General features: G+C 50.0%; 1 protein-coding gene across 4 annotated transcripts; it reads right to left on the bottom strand.

Annotated features, from left to right (window-relative positions):
- Positions 1-909: 909 nt before the first annotated feature.
- BAK1 (BCL2 antagonist/killer 1) lies at positions 910-21,176 on the bottom strand. 4 transcript variants are annotated; one of them, XM_062594912.1, is made up of 7 exons: positions 21,034-21,176; positions 16,611-16,730; positions 9,394-9,529; positions 9,126-9,269; positions 6,621-6,801; positions 6,344-6,424; positions 910-1,277 (listed from the first exon to the last, which is right to left on the bottom strand). In XM_062594912.1, the coding sequence occupies exons 2-7, from the start codon at positions 16,696-16,698 to the stop codon at positions 1,230-1,232; spliced, it is 678 nt and encodes a 225-aa protein (XP_062450896.1). In that variant the 5' UTR covers positions 16,699-16,730; positions 21,034-21,176; the 3' UTR covers positions 910-1,229. The 4 variants fall into 4 exon arrangements, 3 of the variants coding, with proteins under 3 accessions (XP_062450896.1, XP_062450895.1, XP_062450897.1); XM_062594911.1 differs by having other exon boundaries at positions 21,055-21,176; XR_009960730.1 differs by having other exon boundaries at positions 1,221-1,277; positions 6,093-6,424; positions 21,055-21,176.
- Positions 21,177-22,271: the final 1,095 nt, after the last annotated feature.

The raw sequence follows: 22,271 nt of genomic DNA, 5'->3' as shown, positions 1-22,271 counted from the left end.
GAGCCCTGCAGCCTCAGTAGGAAGGACTGGGGGAAGCTGGTATCCTGGCTGGCCCTATGAGTGGTGAAAGTGAGGTAAATGCAAAGTTTGTCTCTGAGCAATGAAGAGTGGTGTAGGAAAGAGAACAAGGTCCTTTGCAGGACAGCTTGGTATGGGGATGTGTACTGTCTTGGCAAGTGAAAAAAGAGGAGTTAAAAGCAGTGTAGCCTGGTGATCTGGGCTACACTGGGGGAAAGCAGTCTAGGGCAAACAGTGACTATTGCAGAAGTGCTAAAACCCCAGTTGCCCATCTCTGTGTAAACTGTAATTCTATTTAGCAGTGCAGCTTCTCTGTGCAGTTGGTGAGAACAGTTAGCCAGCAGCTGGTACTGCTGTCATCCTAATCCTTCTGATCTAGTAAGGTGGTAGCACTTCTGTGTCTTGTGTTTGTTGGACTTGTCTCTGATAAGAACACACAGGCTATTTCCCTTGCTGGAGTACTTTATGGCAGTTGAGAAACCTGTTGTCTGCCTTTGTAATGGATCCACCCCACACACACACTTTCCTGTTCTTGTTGTTCCCTGCCAGGGAAATGTGGACACATCAGAGATAAGATCCTTAATTTCCAGGTAGATCAGCAGCTGATGGGACAGTGGATTTCTATAGCTGTCTTTTCTTCCCTGCAGCATCTGCTGTCAGGGCACTATCTCTCTGAAATGGCACACCAAGGTTCAGGAGCTCTCCCTCTTGCTCTTCAGCTGGAAGAGGTGTAAGAAAGTATCCATGCATTACTGGGGAAACAGAGGCTGAAGCTAGGTAGCTTGTGTAGATTTGTACAGGGGAACTTATAATGCAGCCAAGAGCTAACTGTATAAGACAATGTGCAAAGGAGTATATCTCCTAGAAGAAAACACTCAGCACAGCCAGGAGAAGAGCTTGCACTGCATGTACCTTTTTATTTTCAAATATATGTATATATATTACATCATTTTAAAACAGAATACTTGTGAAAGAAATTTTCTTCTGATAAAAGCAACCTACTATGTTCCACACAGATCCTTTGCCTGCTGTTTAAAGATGGCTTGCAGAGGGGGAGAACCATCCTGCAGACAGGGTCCTTCGCCCTCTCCCTGTCACCACTGGGACCACCAGTGCTCTCTAGTCTGCTTCCTTCCTCTCCTCCTCCTGGAAAGGAAGGCTGTTTATCAATCCCTCTCTGGAGTCAGTGTAAAGCATGGTTTATTGCTCCATCATGTACCCTGTCCTCTTCCTGCAGGGCTGGGAGAGATCAGGATTTGCTGGAGGAGAATAGAAAGGAGCCAGGGAATGAGCTGTGTGGAACATGACGCGCTTTGATGTTGCGACAAAAAGCAAAGCAGAACCAAAAATAATAGTGACAGTGTGACTTCAAGCATACGTGTAAAATCTGTTACACACTCAGAGCTTCACAGAAGGCTGCCACCAGTCCTGACCACTAAGACTTGTCTCTCTTGGGCAGTGCAGGCCCCTACCAGCCTGAGCTCCAGTGCACCCAGTGTTTGGCAGGGAGGGCTTGGCTCTTTTGTCTCACAGCATGAACATGTGAAATAGCTAAAAAGGGAAGGGGGGTTCAGACAAGCAAACTCTTGGCTCAAACAGCTTCCTCCATCCAGGAGTAAAGAGCTGGGAGCAGGTGGGAGTACGGAATGTGCTCAAGTAGGCTCAGTAAATGAGACCCTTCAGGCTCTTATGCCTTTTCTATGCAATGTTTATAACTTTCTGAATTAGATCCCCCAGCCTCATCTGAATCATACACACTTCTGCTTGAACCAAGAGTTCTCTGGACACCTCTCTGCACTTTGTTCCTGTTACACCTCATCTAGGGTAGTTGCTGGCATGGAGAAATTCTCAGCTGAAATTAACTCCTCTTTTTCTCCCTGCAGTCCTTGACATGTAGGGGCTCAGCAGGGAGAGGTACAAGGAACAGCACCTGTGGCCTTGAGTGGGGCTGCTGTCAGCTGCCCTGACTTGCATCTGTTCACAACTCTTTTGGGGCACAGTCCTGGAGACTGGCACCACCTGCACTCTCTGCTGCTTCTGGTATACATCTCAGCCTTCACTGGGCACCAGGATATTGAAGGCACATCATGTAATGGATCCTAGGAGTGGGGAGAGAAGGGAAATAGCACAAGCCTTTGGTTCCTCTCTCTACCCAGCGAGCAAACTGGGTAGATGCTGGTACCAGTGAGTGCAGCTAAGCTCTGAGTATCCTAGAGAGCCAGTCCTTCCTCAGACACAACCCCAGCTTGGTCACAGATCCTAGCAAAGTGGCATGCCTGCTCAGCAACTGTCCACTAAACTCTTTAGTGATTTAGGTAGCCTTGCTTTAGGTGGGGTGCACTTTCCTTCCAACCTAAGTGATTCTGTGAACAATCTGGGGTTACCTTCTCCTTGTGAACAACCATGGCAGAGCCTTCTCCTCATTTCCTGCCCTCGTTTTCCAGTTGAGGGTTGCCACTGTTTCCCTTGTTTACCAGGGGAACAAGCCAAAGCCCAAGGGGCAGCCATGCCCTAATAGCACCATGGTGGATGAGAAGGTGACAACAGGAGAGTCCTGCTATTCAGTGCATCAGATGGTCTAGTTCTTATACAAGGTGCAATATGTGATTGGATTGGCAGTTAAACTAAGCTGTTTAAAAATATTATAGTTGATCAGATCTTTAATCCCATCAAAATAAATCAGCTCATTCAGCCCTGTGAGTAAAGTGTAGCTTTTATAGAGCTCTTATTTCTGTAGCGGAAACACTTTTTTGTAAAAGCAGCTGCTGGCTCCATTCTGAGAAGCAAAAGCCTTCTGCATATAGTCAAGGAGGCCTAAGGTACCTTGTCCAGGCCCCCTGCCTGAATTCTGCTGAGTGGGCCTTCAAGGTACATAGCTGCTAGAAAGGACCCACCAACTCCTACAGACAGCATCAACTTCTGGGGAGGGTCAGACCTTCTCATCTTAGTCTGCCTTGGACCCAGCAAATCCAAAGGGGAAGACCCTGCTTTAGCCTGTTCCTGATGCCCTGAAGTACTTGATGCTTTCCCAAACAGCAGTCAGATACAAACCCAGTGACATTGCCTTTGCTGTGTGTCAGAGCACAGCACAAGCCAGCTTGGAGTGGTACAGCCCACAGCTAATGAGCACCAAGCTCACCAGGGCAAAGAGGGGGACCTGCATGAAGATTCCTCCTTCAGTGGGAGTTCAGCCTCTCTGTGTGTGGGAGCCAGCACCTGGGTGCTTTATATGCAGTGCTGTTGCCATCCAGTGACAGGACACAGTACTACAGACCAGTCACCCCATTCACATTCCCAGTTCAAGCTTTTCTCCATTTGGAAACCAGTGCCAGGGAAGGTTGTCCGCTGAGGCTAGGAGAGGTAAGAGCAGAGCTGATATCCTGAGACAACCCTCCCTGCAAATCCCCTGAGAAAATGGTTAAAAATGGAACCACTCCTTTGTTACAGCACCTGTTTTTCCTCTGTTTTTAAAGTTTCTTTCTTGGTTTTGGTATCACAGACTTTACCAAGCCTTGATCATCTACCATAAGGCTGAAAAATGTCATTTAAAAAAAAAAAAAAAAAAAAAAATCAGCTAGCCTTACATCTGAATTTAGTTAGCAAGGTAAAACATCTCGTCTGGAAAATGACGGTAAGTTAAAAGCAGCATGGCTTTTTGTGTAACCAGAAGTTTCCTCCAAAATGTTAGAGTTTTTGGAGTGTGTCAGTAAAGTAGTGAATGAAAGGACATGCTGATGTATATGTCTCTCTTATTTTTTTTTTCTTTCCAAAGACCTCTGACAAAGTCCTGCTGGAGACATGACCAAAGAAAACAGCTAGCCTAGAGGACAGTGGCATGTGTATAAGGTGGCTGATTAAGAGAAAAGGAAAATAACAACTAGCAGTTCACTTTCATTGTGGAAAAAAGGCTCCATCTGGTGGTGTTTTCACCCGGAAGAGAAGGTAAGCTGTGGTGATGGGAAGACTACAGATGACACTGTTATTTAGACAAGTTCAAACTAGAGAAGAATCAGGAAGTCTCAAGACCTGCTAAAGACAGTTGAACAGGCAGCATGATGGTAAATGAAGCTGTGTGTGGATAAATGCAAAGTAACACACTTGTAAGGGGACAAGTGAAGTATGTGGATGCTTTACTATTTGAAGAGTATCAGCACAGCTGTAAAACCTGGGCAGACAATCCACTGGAGTTTTGAGCTGCCCAGCACAAAGGTATATAACACAGGAAGTAACCCAAACAAAGCGATATATAGAAGAGGAATATTATAGCAAATATTTTAATGCCTTTCTAGTCAGATAAGATAAGCATAGAATGATTCTGATACAGAAGGAGGCTGGAAAGTTTGTTACTCTTAGGTTAAAAATGGACTGGAACATGAGAGATATGATAAGTGATAAAAAAAAAAAATATGGCTGATCCTGCTAAACCTCTGCATCTGCAAAGAGAAAGGAAATAAATTGTCCTATCACTAGGTTTGGACAGGACATGGAGTAACAAGCTTAAACTGAAGTAAGGGATAGACATTAAAGAAAAATCTGTGTGAAGATTAAGGTAGGAATCAGTGGCATGCAGAGGCAATACTGGAAGTTTTTAAGAAGAGGTTAGACAAATGTCTATCAGGAATGCCTTTGTTACAGTGGAGCAGATGGGCTGCTCTCAAGGTGTCTCAGACCTTCCCCGCTGCCTTTGCCCTTGGGCTCTCACGACTGTCAGATAGCAGGCATCACCAGGCGGGAAGAAGGTGGGACCAGCTCTGCCCTGGTTTGGTGATCTTCATGCCACAGACATAGCCAGTGTCAGTTGTGACCACAGCCTTCTCTGCAGCAGGAAAACCAGACAAGGCTCCCAAGGGCAGGAGAGCTCAGCCTGTTCAGGGTTTTGTTACTGCTAGTCCCATTTGCCTAGCTCCAGGCTAGAAGGGCTCTGTCTGAATTTGGAGAGGAGGCCAGGCATTGGGCCACTGCTCATTTCCTACCTCTGAGGTCCCCCAGCAGGCCAAACTGCTTTAGGAGTCCACACTGGGATTTTCCCCTGTTTTGCAAAAGTCATAAAGATTTGGGATGAGAGAATGGCACCTGCTTCCCTCCCTGCCCAGAAGTCATGCTTAAGCTTCAGTTGTGAACAGGATAAGGTCAAGTCACTTGCCAAAGAAACCATCCACAGAAGGGGCAGCATGCTGTGTCTTGCTGTCTATGCTGCTTGGAGACTGCAGCCCTGAGCTTAAACAGGGCATGCGTGGACCGTCCAGCCCAGCCGAGTTCAAAAGGCAAAGAGCTGATGCCAGGATTGGATGCAATTCCAGTGCCTCCCGCTGAGAGCGAGGGAGGCCAACTGATCTCACTTGGCCTGCTCTTTTGCCTGCACACAAGTCTGCTGCAGGGAAGTACCCAACAGAACTGGAGGGAGGGTGCGTTGCCTATATGGCTGTTAGTCACCCAAAACAGCGTTTTAGTGTTTGGAGACCTGCTGGTGTTTCTTAGGCCTGCTGGCATGCAGCCTTTGAACTCTCAGGAGGGCTGAGGAGCAGGCAATGTGGCCCCAGTACCTCTGTCAGCTGCAGGTCTCCAGGTTCTGGTTATAGAAAACCTGCCTGCCAGCATTGTCAGGTATTACCATCGACTGTCAGATGACAGGTAGTCAGTGTTTCTTTCAAAAGAGGCAGAGTTGTTGATTAAGAGGAAAAGAGAAGGCTCAAGTATTTGGGCTCAGGAGCAGAGGGAAAGTGAAGGCAACCCCCTCACAGGTTTTCTAATGATGGCTTGCCCTTCTGGTGACTTACAAACAAGAACTGCAGCAGTTTGCAACCAAGGCTGCAAACCCTCTTCAAATGCAGGCACAGTCTGGGCTAGAGCCATCAGCAAAAGCATCAGCTCTGCACCTGCCCCAGGGAGTGCTCTCGAGAACAGCATAGAGTGGACAAAACACACGCGTACACACACACAGAGGCGTTATCATAACCCATTCATTCCTCCAGTCTCTATGCCTGTTCTCCTGTCTCAGTGCTGTATGCTAGGAGTGTCATGATGCTCTTTCCTCAGCAGCTAAGGGAGGCATAAAACAGATGACAAAGTCAAACCTCCTGCCTTGCTGCCTCTCTCAGTAGCTTCTGATGGTGCCTCCATGAATGGTAGAGACCCTGGGCCCCACGGTGGAAGGGTCATAGGTCCAAGCTGCTCTCTCTCTCTCTCTCTCTCTCTCTCGGAGGTTCCTTGAATCTTCCTCTCTTGGGAGACGTTGTTATTGCAGAGCAGAGATTTGAGAGAGAGCTTAGCCAGACCCCCCCAGCCTCTGTCCCCATGTCAGTCAGGACCTGAAGAAGCGTCGTACCACTAAATGCCCCACCACAACAAGGGCCACCACCACCAGCATATACTTCACGTAAACATTGTCCAGATCGAGCGCAGCCACCTGACAAGAAACAGAGAGTTACCAGAAGATCCATTAAATTCACCTGCACTCTGCCTCAGCCAGGTTTCTGCTCTGCTCATATGAGTATAATCCCACCAGCCTCAGCATTATCACAGTCCCCAGCCTACACTTTTCACCAGCTGGCACCCCTTGGCCCTGAGTTTTCCTGGGACAGCCTGTGGCCCAGCTCACTCACCCATCCTCCCTGCTGAGCGATCCACTGGGCAATGCGGTTCCGAAGCATGAACTCTGCGACGTAGCGGGCGATCCGGCGGAGGAAACCTGTTACGCCGTGCTGATAGACGTGGATGGCCATGCGGTAGCCAAAGCCCAGCAGTGCAATCACCCGGCCCCAATTAATGCCACTCTCGAATAAGCTGAAACAAAGATAATGGTCTGCTTAAGTAACATATCTGGAAAGAAAACATTGCCATAGTTGGCTGGGACTTTCCTTGGCTGTCCATCCCTGTATTGCCCAGGCTGCTGGCTCTTGGTAGTGCGGGCCGCAAAGCAGGGCCTGGGATGCTGTACTGGCCTTGAGGTGCACCTTAGGCACACCTACAAAGTAGTGATTTTGTGACTAAGCAAAAAAATGGCCGTGAATAACCGGGTTGTGCTTTCAGAGCAGAACAAGTATAGTCTCAGTCACAACCAGTTTGCCTCAATTAGGTGGGCTAGAGCTATTCTGGGAAAAAGGAAATCCGCAAATCCTGCCCATGCAGCTGCTATTTCCAGATCACTAGAGTAGAAGCTTTGGAGTGACTTTTGTGGTCCTGACACCCTCCCATCCATTCTGCTTTTCCATCGGGTCCCTGCCTGTATCTGCAAGGCACATCAGCTGCCTATGGAGTAGCTCCTGAGCTACCCATGTTTTCATGGACAAGGGTATTATAACAGGTTAAGCAGGAACTGGTGCCAGTTTAAGCCATCAGGCTGTGGACTACAGCATGCTCATAGCTGTTACACGCACAACCAGGAACAGGAGCTACAACCTACCTGTCCCAAAGCATCCCTGGCTTGTGCAGTCATACACAAAGGTTGGGAAGTTTAAATATAGGGCCCAAGTTTGTTAGAACAGAATTTTCCCTTTTCCAAAATAGACAAAGTCCTGCAGGACCAAAACCTGATCTTGCTTTGGACTGACCCTTCCACAGGCCAGAGGGCCTCCCACATGTGCCTTGTTGATACTTATTGCTCTGGATCCAGGTTTTGTTTGCTATGGGCACAAACTGCATCACTAAGTGCAGGTCTTGCACAGATTTAGCTAGACAAATTTTTGAAGATCTTTTTCCCCCTGTTTTCCAATGAGGCAAGCAAGAAGAAGAAGAAAAGAAAAGAAAGGAAAGACTAGATTCAGGCCCTATGTTTTAATCTGGTGCCCTATCACAGCTGTTCCTGTCTGCAAAGCTGAAGGGAACCGTCCTCTCCACAGAGTCACATCGAGCTGTCACTGAAGTGCATGTGGCAGGAGAGGGAAGTTAGAGCCTGGGGAAGGAACAACAACGAAACAGGTGGCACAAAGAGAGGGACAGAGGTTAATTTACCTGTTTGCGGTGCGTTAACCGCCTCAAGGTGGCAAAGCGGTGAAAACAGCGCAGCATGGCTTCCCATGGACAGGGGAGCAGGAAAAGGACAGAAGAGAGGCAGTTAGACAACATACACTGAGCAGAGTGTGCACAGGGATGGGTCTGGGTCAGAGCCAGGCATGCTTAGAGGAGCAGTGAGGGCTCGGGCCCAGGCTGCCATGCTGGGAACCCAGAGACCCAGTTTTTTCCCCTAGCTCTGCCAGAGATTTTCTGCATGACCCTGAGCAACCCATTTAGTGTTCACAGTGTCTCGGTTTCCTTACAGACAAAATGCAGAGATGGAGGTGAGAATTAACCCCCCTGGAGCATGATTTGACCTTGCAAAGCTACCTTGATGGAACTAGTGCAAACTTGCTCAGGACATGGATCCAAGCCATGTCACAGGATCGCATGATCAGGGCAAAACCTTCTCTCTTTGCCTTCATCCTATAGCTGTGCTTCAAATGAGAAAGCTGGGAAGGCATCACCCATGCTAGACAGCTGCAGGCTCTGCAGGTCTGTGTGATACAGTGTCTGTGATTTAGTCTGATCCTGTTCTCAGCAGACAGTGCCAAGAATAGCGAGTACCTGCCCCACCTCTGCACAGCCATGTTTGCTTTGTGCCTCTGGAAAGCCTGAACCATTAGGAATTCCTAGCCAGTAAGCAAGCACCATAGCAGCAGGTCTGTCTTCATCCAGGTCTGGTTTTATCCCTGAATGACAACTGGGACTCTTGCTTTGCTAGTGATGTGCAAAGTCATATTTTCCAGACATGTTCCCCAAACTTTCTGACCCCAATCAGCTTGTGCAAGGACTGCTGCTGCGCAGCCAAGATGATTTTCATGTGAAGACTGTTCAAATAGTGTGCAGCAGCAGGAGCAAGAGCAGACAGGCAGAAAACAACTGGTGAACTTATTTGAAGCTTGACTGGAGGGCCAGGGATGAAAGCTTGAATTGACTGGCAGAATCTGAGTGCTGGGGCAGAGCTTGGAGGGCAGCTGCTCTAGGTTGGTGACAATGTTTTAAACAGACTAGCTGGACACTTTGCTTTGTGCATTGCCCACAGTTTCACCTTTCCTTCTGGCTTCCTATAGGAGAAAGTGTCCTGCCTGCCCTGAGGGAGCAGGCAGCCTTACCTGGAGGCTATCCTGGTGAAGTATTCATAGGCGTTTCCCTTGGTGGGCTGCAGGGATTTCAGCATGCAGCGAAACTCTGCATCGTACCGCTCATAAATGTCATCACCAATAATGGCCAGGCGTCTTCCCACCAGGCTCTCCATGCTGCCAAGAGAGGAGATGGCACAAAAAGCAAGTCTGGTAAGCAGGATGGAGTGGTGGTCCATAACAGAGTCTGGCTTAGGACAGGGTTTAGGGATGTGCAGTAGAGTCAGTATCAAGGTTTTACCTGCTTAGGTCCTGCTGAATCTCTGCAATCTCTGGGTCCATGGGCACTTCGTCCCCTCTCTCTTCTCTCTCCTGTTGGTAGCGGTAGAAGGCATAGCTCCGAAACACCTCCTCGGTCTGCTCAGCCACTTGGTCTTCTGAGAGACAGACAAGGGGCAAAGTCCAGCAAGCAGCTTGTCTTCTCACTCCTTCCCAGGTTGGAGGGAGATCATTCCTTCATTCCCAGCCTAAACTTGTGCTGTTTATATTAACGTTGGCCCTCTGCTTAACCAGCTCTTAACTCCCTGAGTATCCTTGGTGGTGGTCCTCTCCCTTTGCTGCCTTCCTTATACAGCCTAAGGAGGCAAGCTAATTTAGTGCAAGCTACCCCCACCCAGCATCCTGGCAGCCAGACTCTGCACCTGCTCTTAGACTTCCCCACGCTCTGCAGGGCAACGGGACCCCTCCCATCCCCACAGATTTCACACACCCTTCCCCAGAGAGATCTGCATCCTTCCCCTCACTGTGCAACCCCACGTCCTGCCCCCCGGCCCCTCTCTCCCCATGTGAACACCCAAAGAGTGCTCACGTTTCAGGCAGTTATGACTCTCATCAGCTAGCAAGACCCTTCTGCCAGGGCCCATCTGCACAGCTCAGTGGCATTTTGAAAGTTACTAGGACATGTGAGAACTGTAGCTAAGATTACCAGTATTTCTCCCCTTGCAGTTGCAGAGCAATGCTTGGGGATCATAGCTCTAAACATTTGAACAGCAGAAGGTAAAACAAACAGAATCCAACTTAAATTGGCTTCAAAACAGCTTTTTGAGAGCTATTCCTGATTTTTAGGGGCAAAGGCCCCCATTTTTGATCCATTTTTGGCAAGACACAGTCCTAGGACTGTCATAAAACAAACCAGATGTTCAAATGCTTGCACTTGGCAGCTCTTTCCACATGACAGCACCTCTTGGTAAGGGAACACCTCAGCACAAACATTTTCAGAAATCAGGTATCCAAACAAACTGGAGATGAAGTTCAGTTCCGTGCAGCCCATCATTCCCCAGCAGGCAATGCAAGATTGTTTCCTATAGCATATTTCTTAACAATCTGGTCTTCTTTTTAAATATCTCCCATAATTGTGCCCCTGTGAGTCCCACAGGGAATTTCTGCAAGGCATCAGCAATGATGTGGAAAGCAGAAGGTCAGTTGGTCATTTTAAGGTATCTTGCTGATTCAATTGCACACTGTCTGTCTCACATATACCCATCAGCCTGACAGCAGCAATGACAAGGCTGGGACTGTGACTTCTGCATGGCCTATGCCTGAGACAGAAAGGAGAGCCTTTGAAATAACTCATAAACTGTGAGCCCCACAGAGGTGGCTCTGCTTCTCCTACAACAAACCCGTCCGTCACCACTCTGCGTGAGCGGACACCCAAATCCCCTGCTTTGATAACAAATACATGTGGAAGCAATAAGCGCACGGGGGTAGGAGGCTGCAGCTGGGGCTGTTGTGGGTGAGGCTGGGATTGCTTCTGGGTGCTGTGGCTTCCTCCCCTCGCTCTCGTAAACAGCCGAGGCTTGGTACACCAGGTATTCACGGTTCAGCGGGGGAACGCGCCCGTGCAGCAATGTAACCCGTCTCTGGCGGTGCGCGCGAAAACAGCCCTGGCTCTGTGCACAAGCAGGAAGTGAGTCAGAAGGAACCAGCATCTGGTGGCGAGAAATCTGGGACTGTCTGGAAACCACGCACGGAGGGCACGAGGGCAAACACTGCAGCACAGACAAGCAGGCCGTGTTTCCCCTGTGCCGGCGCTGCTTTGTGCTGCCACAGGGAAGGGAAAGGCCCAGCTAGATGTTTCAATCCCATGTGTACCATGGTGATGGATACCTTATCACACTCATTACATAGTTCCTGGGGAAAGTACCCAGGCTGTCACGCGACGTTTTTGATTAGAGGTCACAGTTACTGCAGTCCTAGGGAGTGCAGCCTGGCTCAAGGAGCAACCTGGCCTAGAGCCCAGGCTCCCAACCAGTTGGCAGCCCAGCTACGTCACCTCGCAGGAGTCGGGGAATCAGCTCTGGGACTGGGAAATCAATGCAATTCTTCCCAGGTTCTTATCCATGATGCAGAAGTCATAGAAGACAAAAATAGCATGGACATATCAGAGCCCTGCCTTTCTGACAGGGTATCCCCATACCGGGTGGAGACCTTGTACTTCACAGACATTAAACAGGGTGCAAAGCACTGGGCCCAGGTCCCTTAAACTAGCTACTCACGAGAACATCAGGTGCGCAGGGACCTGCAGACCCTGTGCCTTGGGTGATCATTCTGCAAGGTGCGCTGGTAACATGACTATTGCTTGAAAACACATGACGAGTCCCTGACCCCAGGCGCCCATTACTGCAATACAGCCTAGTCAGAGTTCAGGCCTCGTTCAGAAACGTTTTTGGTGGAGAAACAGTGACTGCTTCAGAAATACTCTGTGCTGAAATCACTCCACCAGTATGAAGGTATCTGCAGATCTGTACCAGCATTGCTCTCTAATAGGGGTGCAACTTATTTCAGCAAGCCCAGCTAAAGCCCCTTTCGCAGCACCCCAGTATGTCCACCCACCGGCACTGACCGTCCCAGCCAGACTGGCTCTGCAGATGCAAACTGCATTTCCAGCTCAGAGATGCTCCTGCCCAAGCTGCATCCCAGAGCCGGACACTGCTCTCCTGGCAACACCTCCCCGTTAGACCCTGCAAGTATCCAAAACATGCCATGCCAGTCACTGGGAAGCTTTTCTGGGATAGCCACATCTTCGCAGCCCATATGCAACTCCAGGCACATGGGCCTGGCCCCACCTGGGCTGCAGGAGCGGACCTGTCGTGCGGAGAGTCAGGTTACATAGAGTTCAGGTTGTGTAAATAAAGGTGAAGGGAAATGACAAGGCCTCGTCCTGGTGTCCTCGTCCTCGCTGTGTTTTCAGGGGATTGGTTTTTTGTTTTGCAGGAACAGGTTTATTTGGCGGTAAACAAATCCCACCTTACGGAGGAGCCGAGCGAACACAAATGCAAACGCGAATGCGGTGCCTGCGAGTGCTCCATCGAGAGCCAGAAAACGAAACCGACTGACTCACAGTTTCAGTGAGAGGCAGTGGAGTAAACAAACTGCAAGAACAAAAGAGGAAACGAGTACAAAAAAAACCCTGTTTTTGATAACCTCAGGTGTTATTTTTAGTAACACAAGAACAGGAGAATATACACCTCTTTCCCCCAAATGCTAACCTACAGCACCTACTGGTACCATCTCAGTGTCTCTCCCAGTCAAAGAAAGAGGCTGCGGATCCAGATTTGCCTTGTGAAGCCCAGTGCCCGCAGCAGAGTAGGAGAAAGTGGCTTGGAGCTCTGCTGGGATCTTTGCGCTCCGTGTGGGATCACTGGGGCTGCGTTGAGGTGCTCACAGGCTGTTCGGCACTGCAGCGTGGGGTGGAAAACCCACCCCCCAGGGAGAACCTGCTCCATTCCCCGTCGTGCTCTCGGCATCTGGACCGGACCTACTCCCAAGAGCAGTGTCTTGCCTGGATTCGTACCATCAATAACATTGCGTGTTTGAGACCAGTCGAGGTCTGGATAGCATCTGCATTTCTATGCAAGATCCTTTATTTCTCACTGTTCCTATCTCTCAGGGAGCAGCTGCACTATGGTAGAAACTGGCAGGCCTCAGCAAAGATATCCATCAGACCTTGTTACAACTAAATTAAATAGCCCTGCTGTAGACTGTAGTAATGACAAATGGAACCTGGCAGCATCCCTTTGGAGCTCAGGAGATAAGCAATAACTACACTAAGAGGTGCATGTGCTTGCACAGAGGTTGATAACCAGCCTGGAAGCAGTGACTGGCAGCCCACAAGGTGCCAAGGCAGCACTTGTCGTGCGCTCACAATCCACCAACTCCAAGGTGGACAGGCCACCGGAAAATCCCAACATGCCAAGATGCCAGCAGAGATGCTCGTGACTTCCACAGGTTTAAACATGATTTGAGCCAGGAGTTCAAGACAACTCCCTTCCATTGTGTTCAATGACATCCCAGCAGCACACCCAGAGTTACACACTTGCCATAGGGACTGGGGGCTGCGGATGATTTTGCTCTGGTACTTCGCTGCTCCAGTGCTTGCTTAGCCACCAGACTGCAAGTGGAAGCCTGTCCCAGTGCTCAAGAGGATGCCCACAAATGGGTAGCATTCCAGCTCTGGCAGTGTGCTTGCCTCTGCTCCACCAGGTTTTCCAGAAAAGACGTTCTTGGAGCATCATTTGCTGGCCAGGGTAAAGGAGTGAAAAGGCAACTCCAGAGCAGGGTTATTCCCCAACACAGCCATAGGAAGGATGATTATTTTTTCCTGTAAATCACATACAGCCATATCTATGGGAGATGCAATAGGGGAGTCCAATACTGTATGCTTGTTTGTGGGAAATATATCATAGGAAATGCAAAGGCATCAGACAAGAAAAGAGCATGTTTGAATATTTTTGTTTGCTCTACAGAATCTGTGAGAGCCTACACTTAAACAGGCAGGTCATATTTTTTCTACTCATTTCACAGGTGCCCTTGGAGATGGCCACTCAAGACGTGTGACCAACATTCCCTTAACAATTCTTTAACAGCTCATGACCACTTCATGTGCAACATCAAGTCCAGAGCTGAAGATAAACAACTTAGGACCAAACCTTAATTCTCACTAGGTATGTTACATGAGTATTAACCACATAGACAAATGAGAAAGCCCAGATAACCTGAGGAAGAAAACAGCTGCCACCTCAACACTGCAAACTGGGATTTGAGGTGGCTGGGTTTCCATGCACAACTCTGAAACACAGGACATTCTTCTAGAGAGCTCCATCAAATCTCTCCCAGTTTCCCTAGCATTAAAAATTCATGTAGCAATACCTATACCTTTCTTAGCAAAGTGCTTTAGGATTCCAGCTAGCATGGTCCATACAAGAGCTAAGTATGACCACACAAACAATATTCTCATCACTGGTAAATCAAAAGAAAAGGGAAAAATGGGAAGGGGAGAACAAAGACAAGACTATGAGAATTTTCCAGCCCAGAGCTGAGTCTAGTTCTGTCCAATGGTCCTGACACTCAGTAACATTTTAACAAGTTCCCACAGGTCAGCTAAGCCACAGTTACTCTTTGGTGCACTTTTAGTGTGAAGCAAATGCCAAGTCTTTCAGACTAACCTCTGTTCATGTTCAAATGAGCTGCATTTGGCATGGCCTGTAAGTGTGAGGACTGCCATGGGATCTGAACCTCGGTGCACTTACACATACCAATCCCATAGCTGTGTGTGTACCCTGGCAATGTGTCTGAACAAGGAAGCGCTACTATCCCCATTTTATAGATGAGAACTGAAGTAGGGCAAGGTAGGTTAATGAGTTACTTTTCTGAAGTATGAACCATGTTTCCTGAGCTCAGTTAAAAACTGTTGGTGCTGGGCCTCCCAATCCTCCTCCTGCAATGCTTGCTCCCCTTTGCATGACTATCCATGAGCTAAATTGCTCCTCCTCTTCATCACATCCTGTCAGGAATATGATGTCTATAATGTTCTGACAACAGAAGAAGTACAAATTGCCACCCATCCTAGGCAGGAACAGCAGCATCTTGTTCATGTCCTATGTAACAGCTGGCAGAACAAGGGCTCAGAACAACACTTGAATGAATCCTTGAGCAGCAGATAAATCTCTTCACTCTCTACCTCATCCAAAGGTAGATAAACAGAGAAGTGGAGCCCTAAATGAAAACCTGGCTCAGAATCTGGTGATGAAAGTTCTCTTCCACCCAGTAATCCTATAGCACGTGTTGGCAGAAGCTGCACATTTCTGCTTGAACTGGATTCCATGTGGCTTCTGTCCCAAGAGCTGCACAGAGATCCCACTTCCAAATTCCAGGCAGACTCCTTTGAATTTTGGGAAACAGAGGGATGCCAGCGCTGCCAGTAAGTGTTTGCAAACGTGCAGGAAGTGTGACTGTGCAATGGTGTGGTTAGAGTTTAGGGCCTGATCCTCTCACTGTTTTTCTCATCAGCATCTCATCAGCCTCAACAGGAAATCAGCATACGTAAACAACTGCTCTAATTTATTTATTTTCATGCCTTATAGACTTTGATATGAGAGGGATGAGTTTTTCCCTCTGATGTATTCAAGCAGGATCCAGCACAAATGGTACTCCTAGGTGGAGAGGAGTGCAGGCAATACTACAGCACAAGTAATAAAATCAGGCCAATAAAACAGCTTTGAACTGGATCTAAACTCAAATGCATAAGCTGTTAAGTATAGCTTCTAATCTCCAGTATTGACCGAGCTGCAGTGACTCCACCTTATTTATAAGTCCACCTGCAAAACAGGTTAAGAAGTCACCCATGCTTAAAAGCTCTCTGTGGCTTGGCTTTTTATCATTTTGGGATGAAACGGGAGTTGAAGTTTTTCCCGGGTTTCTTTCGGCCCTGTTCCCAGTTTCACCCACTACTGGGAAATGCAATTATACAGTCTGCTGGACTCTGCACACACGGGAAACAGAAGGTGATGTTTCTTGCTGTTCTTGATCCATAACTTTTCATCACTGCTGTGCCAAGACACACTGGAGACCTGAGTTTATCCAGCAGCTGATGCAGCAAGACTGAAACCAGCTGTCTGAGACCAGGCATTGGTCAGCAAGGCATGTTCTTCTGCATGTTTTAAACGTCATGTACCCTTGGCTATCTTGTGCTCACGGAAGGGAAAGTAAATGATGCCAAGCACCTGTTGTACGTCAGGCAGCCAGCTGAGGCAATGCATCCCACACCCAAACCTCTGTTCCCCTCTGCACCCCCCCATGCCTGCCTCAGCCTGTCCACGCAGAGAGTTGCCAGCATCCCCCAGTCCTCGACAGCTCCCTACACACTCTTCGAGCCTTTCAAGTCCCCTTTGCTGCCCACAGTCCTAACCCAGTACCAAGCATCTCCTAAGCAGAAACCATTTAGGCAAGACAAGTATCACTGATGAGTGTCTGCTAGCTAGCAGGCTGAGACCAGCAGAGGTAACCTCAGAGTTCTGTTCACCCTAGCCTTACTGAGCTGACTTGTCATCTCAGTCTTGCAAAAAGCCCTGGTGGTAGGAAAAAAAAAAGTGTTCTTTTCAAAGAAACAGTGCAGGAAAAGAAGAATCAGCTGAAAATGCTCCCCCCCCCCAGCCCCAAATATCACAGCAAACTTTTTACCTGAATTGACCTCTTGTGACAGCTTGCGCCCATCACCATCCCAGTGTACTCGGGCACCTGGTGGATCACCATCATTCCCTGAGGCCATTGCAGAGAGATGCTTGAGAGTAACAGCTTTACCTGGAGAGGTGAGAGACAGTAAAGCGAACCAAGTTATGACCAGTCAGCAGCAACACTGAGGAAAGAACTGGAGACTCGAAGCCTTTTGCTTCTTCATGCACCTCACGGGCCAGCAGTAGGAAGCCCCTTTGGCCAAGGCAAGGGCTCAAAGGAGAAATGCTGCCTGCTTTTATCTCTGCTAGTGCCCTGGCTCCTCCCTTTCCTGCATGCTTTCTCCTTGATTCCTGGCCAGACCAAGTTCCTTGGCTAGATTTCTCCTCTCTTCCGGACCCTTCTCAGTAAGATCTTTGCAGTCATTAATATGCCAGAAAATAGGCCCATTCCTTACCCGACTTCACCATCTTCCCACCCTCACTGGAAACCTGCCAGCCTTCCTTTGGCCTGCTCAGCAAGTCCCATGGGGACTGTGCTGGCTCTCACGCAGCCCATGCAACAGCATCATCTGCAGTGCCTTCATGCTAGGGTGAAAGCAAAATCATAGCACAAAAGGCTCCCAGACCCGCAGCTGCTCCCGGAAGGCTCTCCTGGGTGGCAGCACTTCTGCAGAGCTGTCTGGGAGCTGTGCCATGGGGCTCTACAGCTCTGCAAAATGCAGCTGCCCCAAACTGCAGTCACGACACTTCAGAGCACGGCAAGCGCAGACCAACCCGTGACCACACTGGGCTGCCTCAGCTCCCTCGTGTTGCTCTTAGGGACAGTGTTGTTTCCCACAGCTTCTGTGAGTTCTCTCTTCCTCTATATCCAGAAGCTCCAATTTCCCATTTTTCACACCACCTGAGCTCCAGTCCGAAAAAGAAAATTAAATAAGAATCAAGTGCAAAGTTCTAACTGTCCCCAGGCTTCAGAGGCATCCTAAATCCAGACCTGGGTTTTCAGGCCTCTACAGATTTCTCTTTGCATTCCTCAGCTGCTTTATCCCTCTGCTAGTCACACTGACATCATCCCCTGCTTTTTGCAGGGAGGAAGTGAGGCCACACGGTAAACGTCAGGGTTAGAGAGAGATCACTGCAGTTTCTAGCCTTTTGTTTAACATGCCAGTACATGCTCCCAGGTCAGACTTCCTAAGGGGTTAAATCAGCTAAATCAGTGGTGCTATTCTGATTTATACTACCTTTAAATTCATGAAGACACACCGACACCCAAAAGTTTAAATCATATTCTAGACAAAAAAGCAGTAATGACCTGGTTAATGACCTGAAATAACCACCTACATAAAGATTAGGAGCACAACAGGTGATCCAAGCTTACAGTCCCACACTGAAGATTACTTAGGAAAAAAAAACAGATTGAGACCGTAAACAGCTGTGTGAAGTACAGTCTCCAGTCAAGGTGGGGATGGGGGGCAAGAAATGACAAGTTTGTCAGGATGGCTTAGGAAACCACCATTTATTTGCGTATCTGCATTCACAGAGTTTGAGCCCTAGTAACAAACACATGGAGGTGCTGTTCTTTCCTACAGGCCTTCCAGGACAGGAATTCCCTTTTCCTCCCCACCATCAAACATCTCCATCCCCAGGGGAACCAAGGAAAAGCTGCAAACAGGATGAGGATCGGCAGTTGGGTCTGAGATTAAAGCTGGAAGCAGAACTGGCTCCTACTTGCCCAGATCAGCAGAGACCCAGCCTCCAGAGCAGCTCCTCTACTTGCTCGTAGTCTCTACTCTGGAACGCGGTGGAGATAGTTCAGTGAGTATTTGGGCCGGATGCACGTGCCCCCATCCCCTCCTCCACAGAGGAAATACTCTCTCACTTCCTGCGCTAGCATCTCCAGCCCCAGGCCCTCCTAGAGTGCTCAGCAAGGCTAGTCTTGCAGTACCTCCTTCGCATGAAGGCCTCAATGCATTGCAAGGGGAAGCAAGAACAGGCATAAGGCAGTCCTCTGAATATAGCAGGTAGCCAAAGTAGTACAAATTCCTACCTCATACCCTACCTCATACTGCTGCACTGCAGTAAGACTGCACTTACCCTGGTGTAGGATGTAGACAGTCCCAGCCAAATAACTGAACTGCCTGCAGAGCTTTTACAGTTTCATCTGTACATGCAGCTGACTCTGTTTAATATCAACTCCCTGCCCTGATGCAGCCCTCAGCCATGAATAACAGGGAGTCTCTCTCATGTGGATCTGGAGGCTAGATCTGAGGGAGGTCTGGTGAGCACAGGCCCTCAGGAGTCCAGTTCCTGAGAAGCAGCTGACTTGTGATTCTTCATGCTTACTCTCTGCCAAACCCTTAGGAAATGAGTGTGGCAGGCTGCGTCTGTTGCCATCATTTAAGATGAACTTTCATTTTCAGTTTCCTTCTTGATAGTTTCTTGCAATGCTCTCTTCTCTTGCAACACTGGCCACTCGGGCCCTTTTGCGCATAGCACATATCCCGGGCCTGGCTGCTGTGTCCCAGATAACCGGGCACGCTCCAGCCCATGACCCGTCCCAGTCATGACGGGCTTAGTTCTGACTGCACCTCCCCGCTGCCCTAGGAATCCAAAACTCCTGCTTTTGCAAGCCTGATGAACTCCCAAGACAGGGTCACTTCCAGTTTCTGTTGAGGGTCAAAGCCCATTCACTGCAGTATCGAGAGCTCTGCTGCCTTAGTTCCTCCCGCTTCACAGCCCAATGCCCTTTTGATTTGCCCCATTCCCTCTTTGTTACCAGAATACCATGCCAGGAGAGAGCTGGGAGGCATTAAGAAGGAGTGTGAAGCAGGATGGGACACCCATATACTTAAAAACAGTATAAGGCTGCAGAAAGTAAAGTCTCTCCAGGACCTGAGACAGGGCTAAAGAGAGGGGCTTTGGGAAGCTGCAGCTCCCCAGTATCATACTGGGTTACTTGCAATAACTAATTTTCAGCAGCTGCTGAAAGATTCATCTCCACCCTGACTTTTCATGGTTGCAGCAGGACATAAAGGGTTAAAAACAGCAGGCAGCACTTTGGATGTAGATTTAGCAACACCCCCGAGATGGTACAGGAGTCTTATCTTATTAATGAGCACATGCCAGGCAAAGAATCAGCCTTCCTGGAGCCTTTCAGCTGTCCCTAGTCCCTTGTAAAAAGGACCTTTGCCTCAACTCTTTTGTTTCACCCTCATCCCCTTCGCTTAAATGTCTCCGGCATGTGTCTTGTGTGCCTCCAGCTTTTCTCCAAAGGAAAGCACCCGAGTGCTGGGCACAGGGGAGATGGGTGGGATGGTCCAGGGAGGGAGGTGGACTTGCAAGCTGCAGGAGGGGAGAGGATCTGTGGAAACAAGCAGGCGCAGCCCCAACCCCTGTGAATAAGCCTGGACCTTCTGATGGGGCTTCTGAGTACCCCTCAACATGTTACAAAGATCCTGTGCCAAGAGATGCAGAGGTGTCCCCTGGGAAAGGCAGTGCAGGCCTGACCTCAGGCACGTGCACCAGAGCACAGGGGCAGTTCCTGCAAGGGATGCAAAGCAAGCAGACACAGGATCAGAGGGCTGCCTGCCCTGGCATGCCTGGCATCTAGCCCTCTCTGAGACAGAGATCCCATGGGACCCCTGGCCCCACTGCCATCCTCGTATGGACAGCGCAGAATTGGCCCTGCTCTTCCCAGCCTGGACTAGAAGAGCAAGCAGGGGAATTTGCTCAGTTTTGCATTTACCCACATCCACCGGGGTGGGTAAGCCACCGTGGTTAAGCCAGCCTGCAAGCCCAGGGGGACTCACACCTGACAGTCGGGGTCCCACCACAGCCTGCGCGCCCATGACCCAGTGGCCTCCAGCGCTGCTGGGCGGGAAACTGCGTGGGCAAGTCTCTGCGAAGTGGCGCGTGCGTATGCCCGTGTCCGAGATCCCAGCCCAGAGCAGAGCAGGACAGACCTCACCAGGGTCCTCAGCGTGGCACGGCTTTTCCCACTGGCAATTCAAACCATCCTGTCCGCCCTGAACCTCTAACCCCTGCGCGCTTGCATGGGGGTGTCAGCTGGAGCATGGCCTCACAAGGAAGAAAAAAACACCCGGAGAACGTATTTTTGAAAGAGGCAATATTCCCTTTTTGGGACAACAACCAGCTCAGAGTGGGACCTGTCGGCCTTGGCCCAGCAGCCAGCTACTGCGAACAACTCAGCACCACTCGGCGAGGCTCCCCTGCGCGTTTTAACCTTGTGCACACATGCAGCTGGGTGAAGCCCACCCCAGGCGGTGCAGGATGTGACCCCGCGGCTCCGGCCGCCCCTCCTGCCCTGCCTGCGCTGCCCCGGAGCCCGCTGGCACCCCGGGGACTCCCGGTGGATTCCCCCCCCCCGCGGCTCCCGGCAGCCCGGACCCGGAGAAAGGGCGTCCCGGCGCTACCTGTGGGTCCCCGCTACTCACTGCGTCCCGGCGGGGAGCAGGCGGGACGGGGCGTCCCGGGCAGCTAGTTCATCCCGCCGGGAAGCTGCTCCATGCCCGCCGCCTCCTTCCTGCCTCCCGCCCGGAGCGCAGCGGCGCGGCGCGGCGCGGCGCGGGGGAAGGAAGCGAGCGGGGGGGGGGGGGGGGGGGTGAGGAGGAGGAGGAAAAAGAAGAAGTTAAAAAAAAAAGAAAGAAACCCAACCCCAGACCATAGATGCAAACGCGGAGCCGGGCAGGGCTCAGCTCCCTCTAGAGGCACCTTCCGCGGCCGAAGCGTGGGAAAGGGGCTGCGGCGCGGGGCTCCCGCTTCGTGCAGCGCCGTGCACTGAGGGGGAGCCCGCCCGAGCGCTGGGGGCCTGGGGCAGAGGGCTGAGAGAAAGCGGCTCCTTGGGGGGATTAGAGGGGGACCGGAGTGAGGCTGGGGGCAGAGGTGGCATTGCCCACCCGCGGGATGCCATGCAACGCAGGAGGCCTCGCTGGGCGCAGGGTCTAGGGCTGCCCTGCCGTGCTGAGCAATGTCATGGCCCATGACAGCACCCTGCGTGCCGCGACACCCTGGGAGACTTTGGCTTCTCTGGGGGTTCTCCAGTGATTTTCTGGCCTTTTTGTCCACACAGACCTCGGGGATTGTCTCCTGAGCTGCTACCTTGCACATCCCTGCAGCTTCTTAACTTGACTGGTGTGTGCTCTGCTGAGCTTCCCAGCAGGTAAGGCCAGGAGGCCTGATAGTCATTAGACCGTTTCTGATCACTAAGAGGAAATTTCTGCATTGCTCTGCCAGGAAAAAAAAAGTATTTGTCACAGTGGAGACAGTTCCCACCAAGTGCCTTAGGAAATTCAAAATCTACTGAGATTTGCTTAGGAAAAATCACAGTGGCTGGAGGAAAGGAAGTGATTCACCTTGGAGAGATTGCAGCAAGATAGCATTGCTGGAGGTAGTTGTTCAGTGGAGTAAGCTAGTCCCAGCTTCTTTCTCTTCTCCTTGCAGCTTGGGAGACTGCCAGGAACTTTGCTGTCGGGGCTGAAAAATGCAAGGAGGTTTGAGGCCAGTATAAATGCCTGACTGCTAATTGTCTAATTACCTATCTGTCCAACGGTAGGAGCACTGTTTGTCTACTGGGACAACATGCCCTGTGAGCAGATGTTCCCTGACCCAGAAAACTGAACAGAAGGATTTTTGAATCCCTGACTTACTTAGA

The sequence above is a fragment of the Rhea pennata genome, chromosome 25, assembly GCF_028389875.1.
Source record: "Rhea pennata isolate bPtePen1 chromosome 25, bPtePen1.pri, whole genome shotgun sequence".
Lineage (NCBI taxonomy): Eukaryota > Metazoa > Chordata > Aves > Rheiformes > Rheidae > Rhea > Rhea pennata.
This window is presented reverse-complemented; position numbering and strand designations above follow the sequence as displayed.

Excerpts from the sequence above, each read along its gene's own strand:
- BAK1 (XM_062594912.1), bottom strand. The coding sequence starts at position 16,698 with ATGGCCTCAGGGAATGATGGTGATCCACCAGGTGCCCGAGTACACTGG. Across the intron at positions 6,802-9,125 it reads TTCACCAGGATAGCCTCCAG|CTTATTCGAGAGTGGCATTA; the intron begins GTAAGGCTGCCT and ends TCTTTGTTTCAG. Across the intron at positions 1,278-6,343 it reads TTGTGGTGGGGCATTTAGTG|CAAATCCTGATCTCTCCCAG; the intron begins GTACGACGCTTC and ends ATTCTCCTCCAG.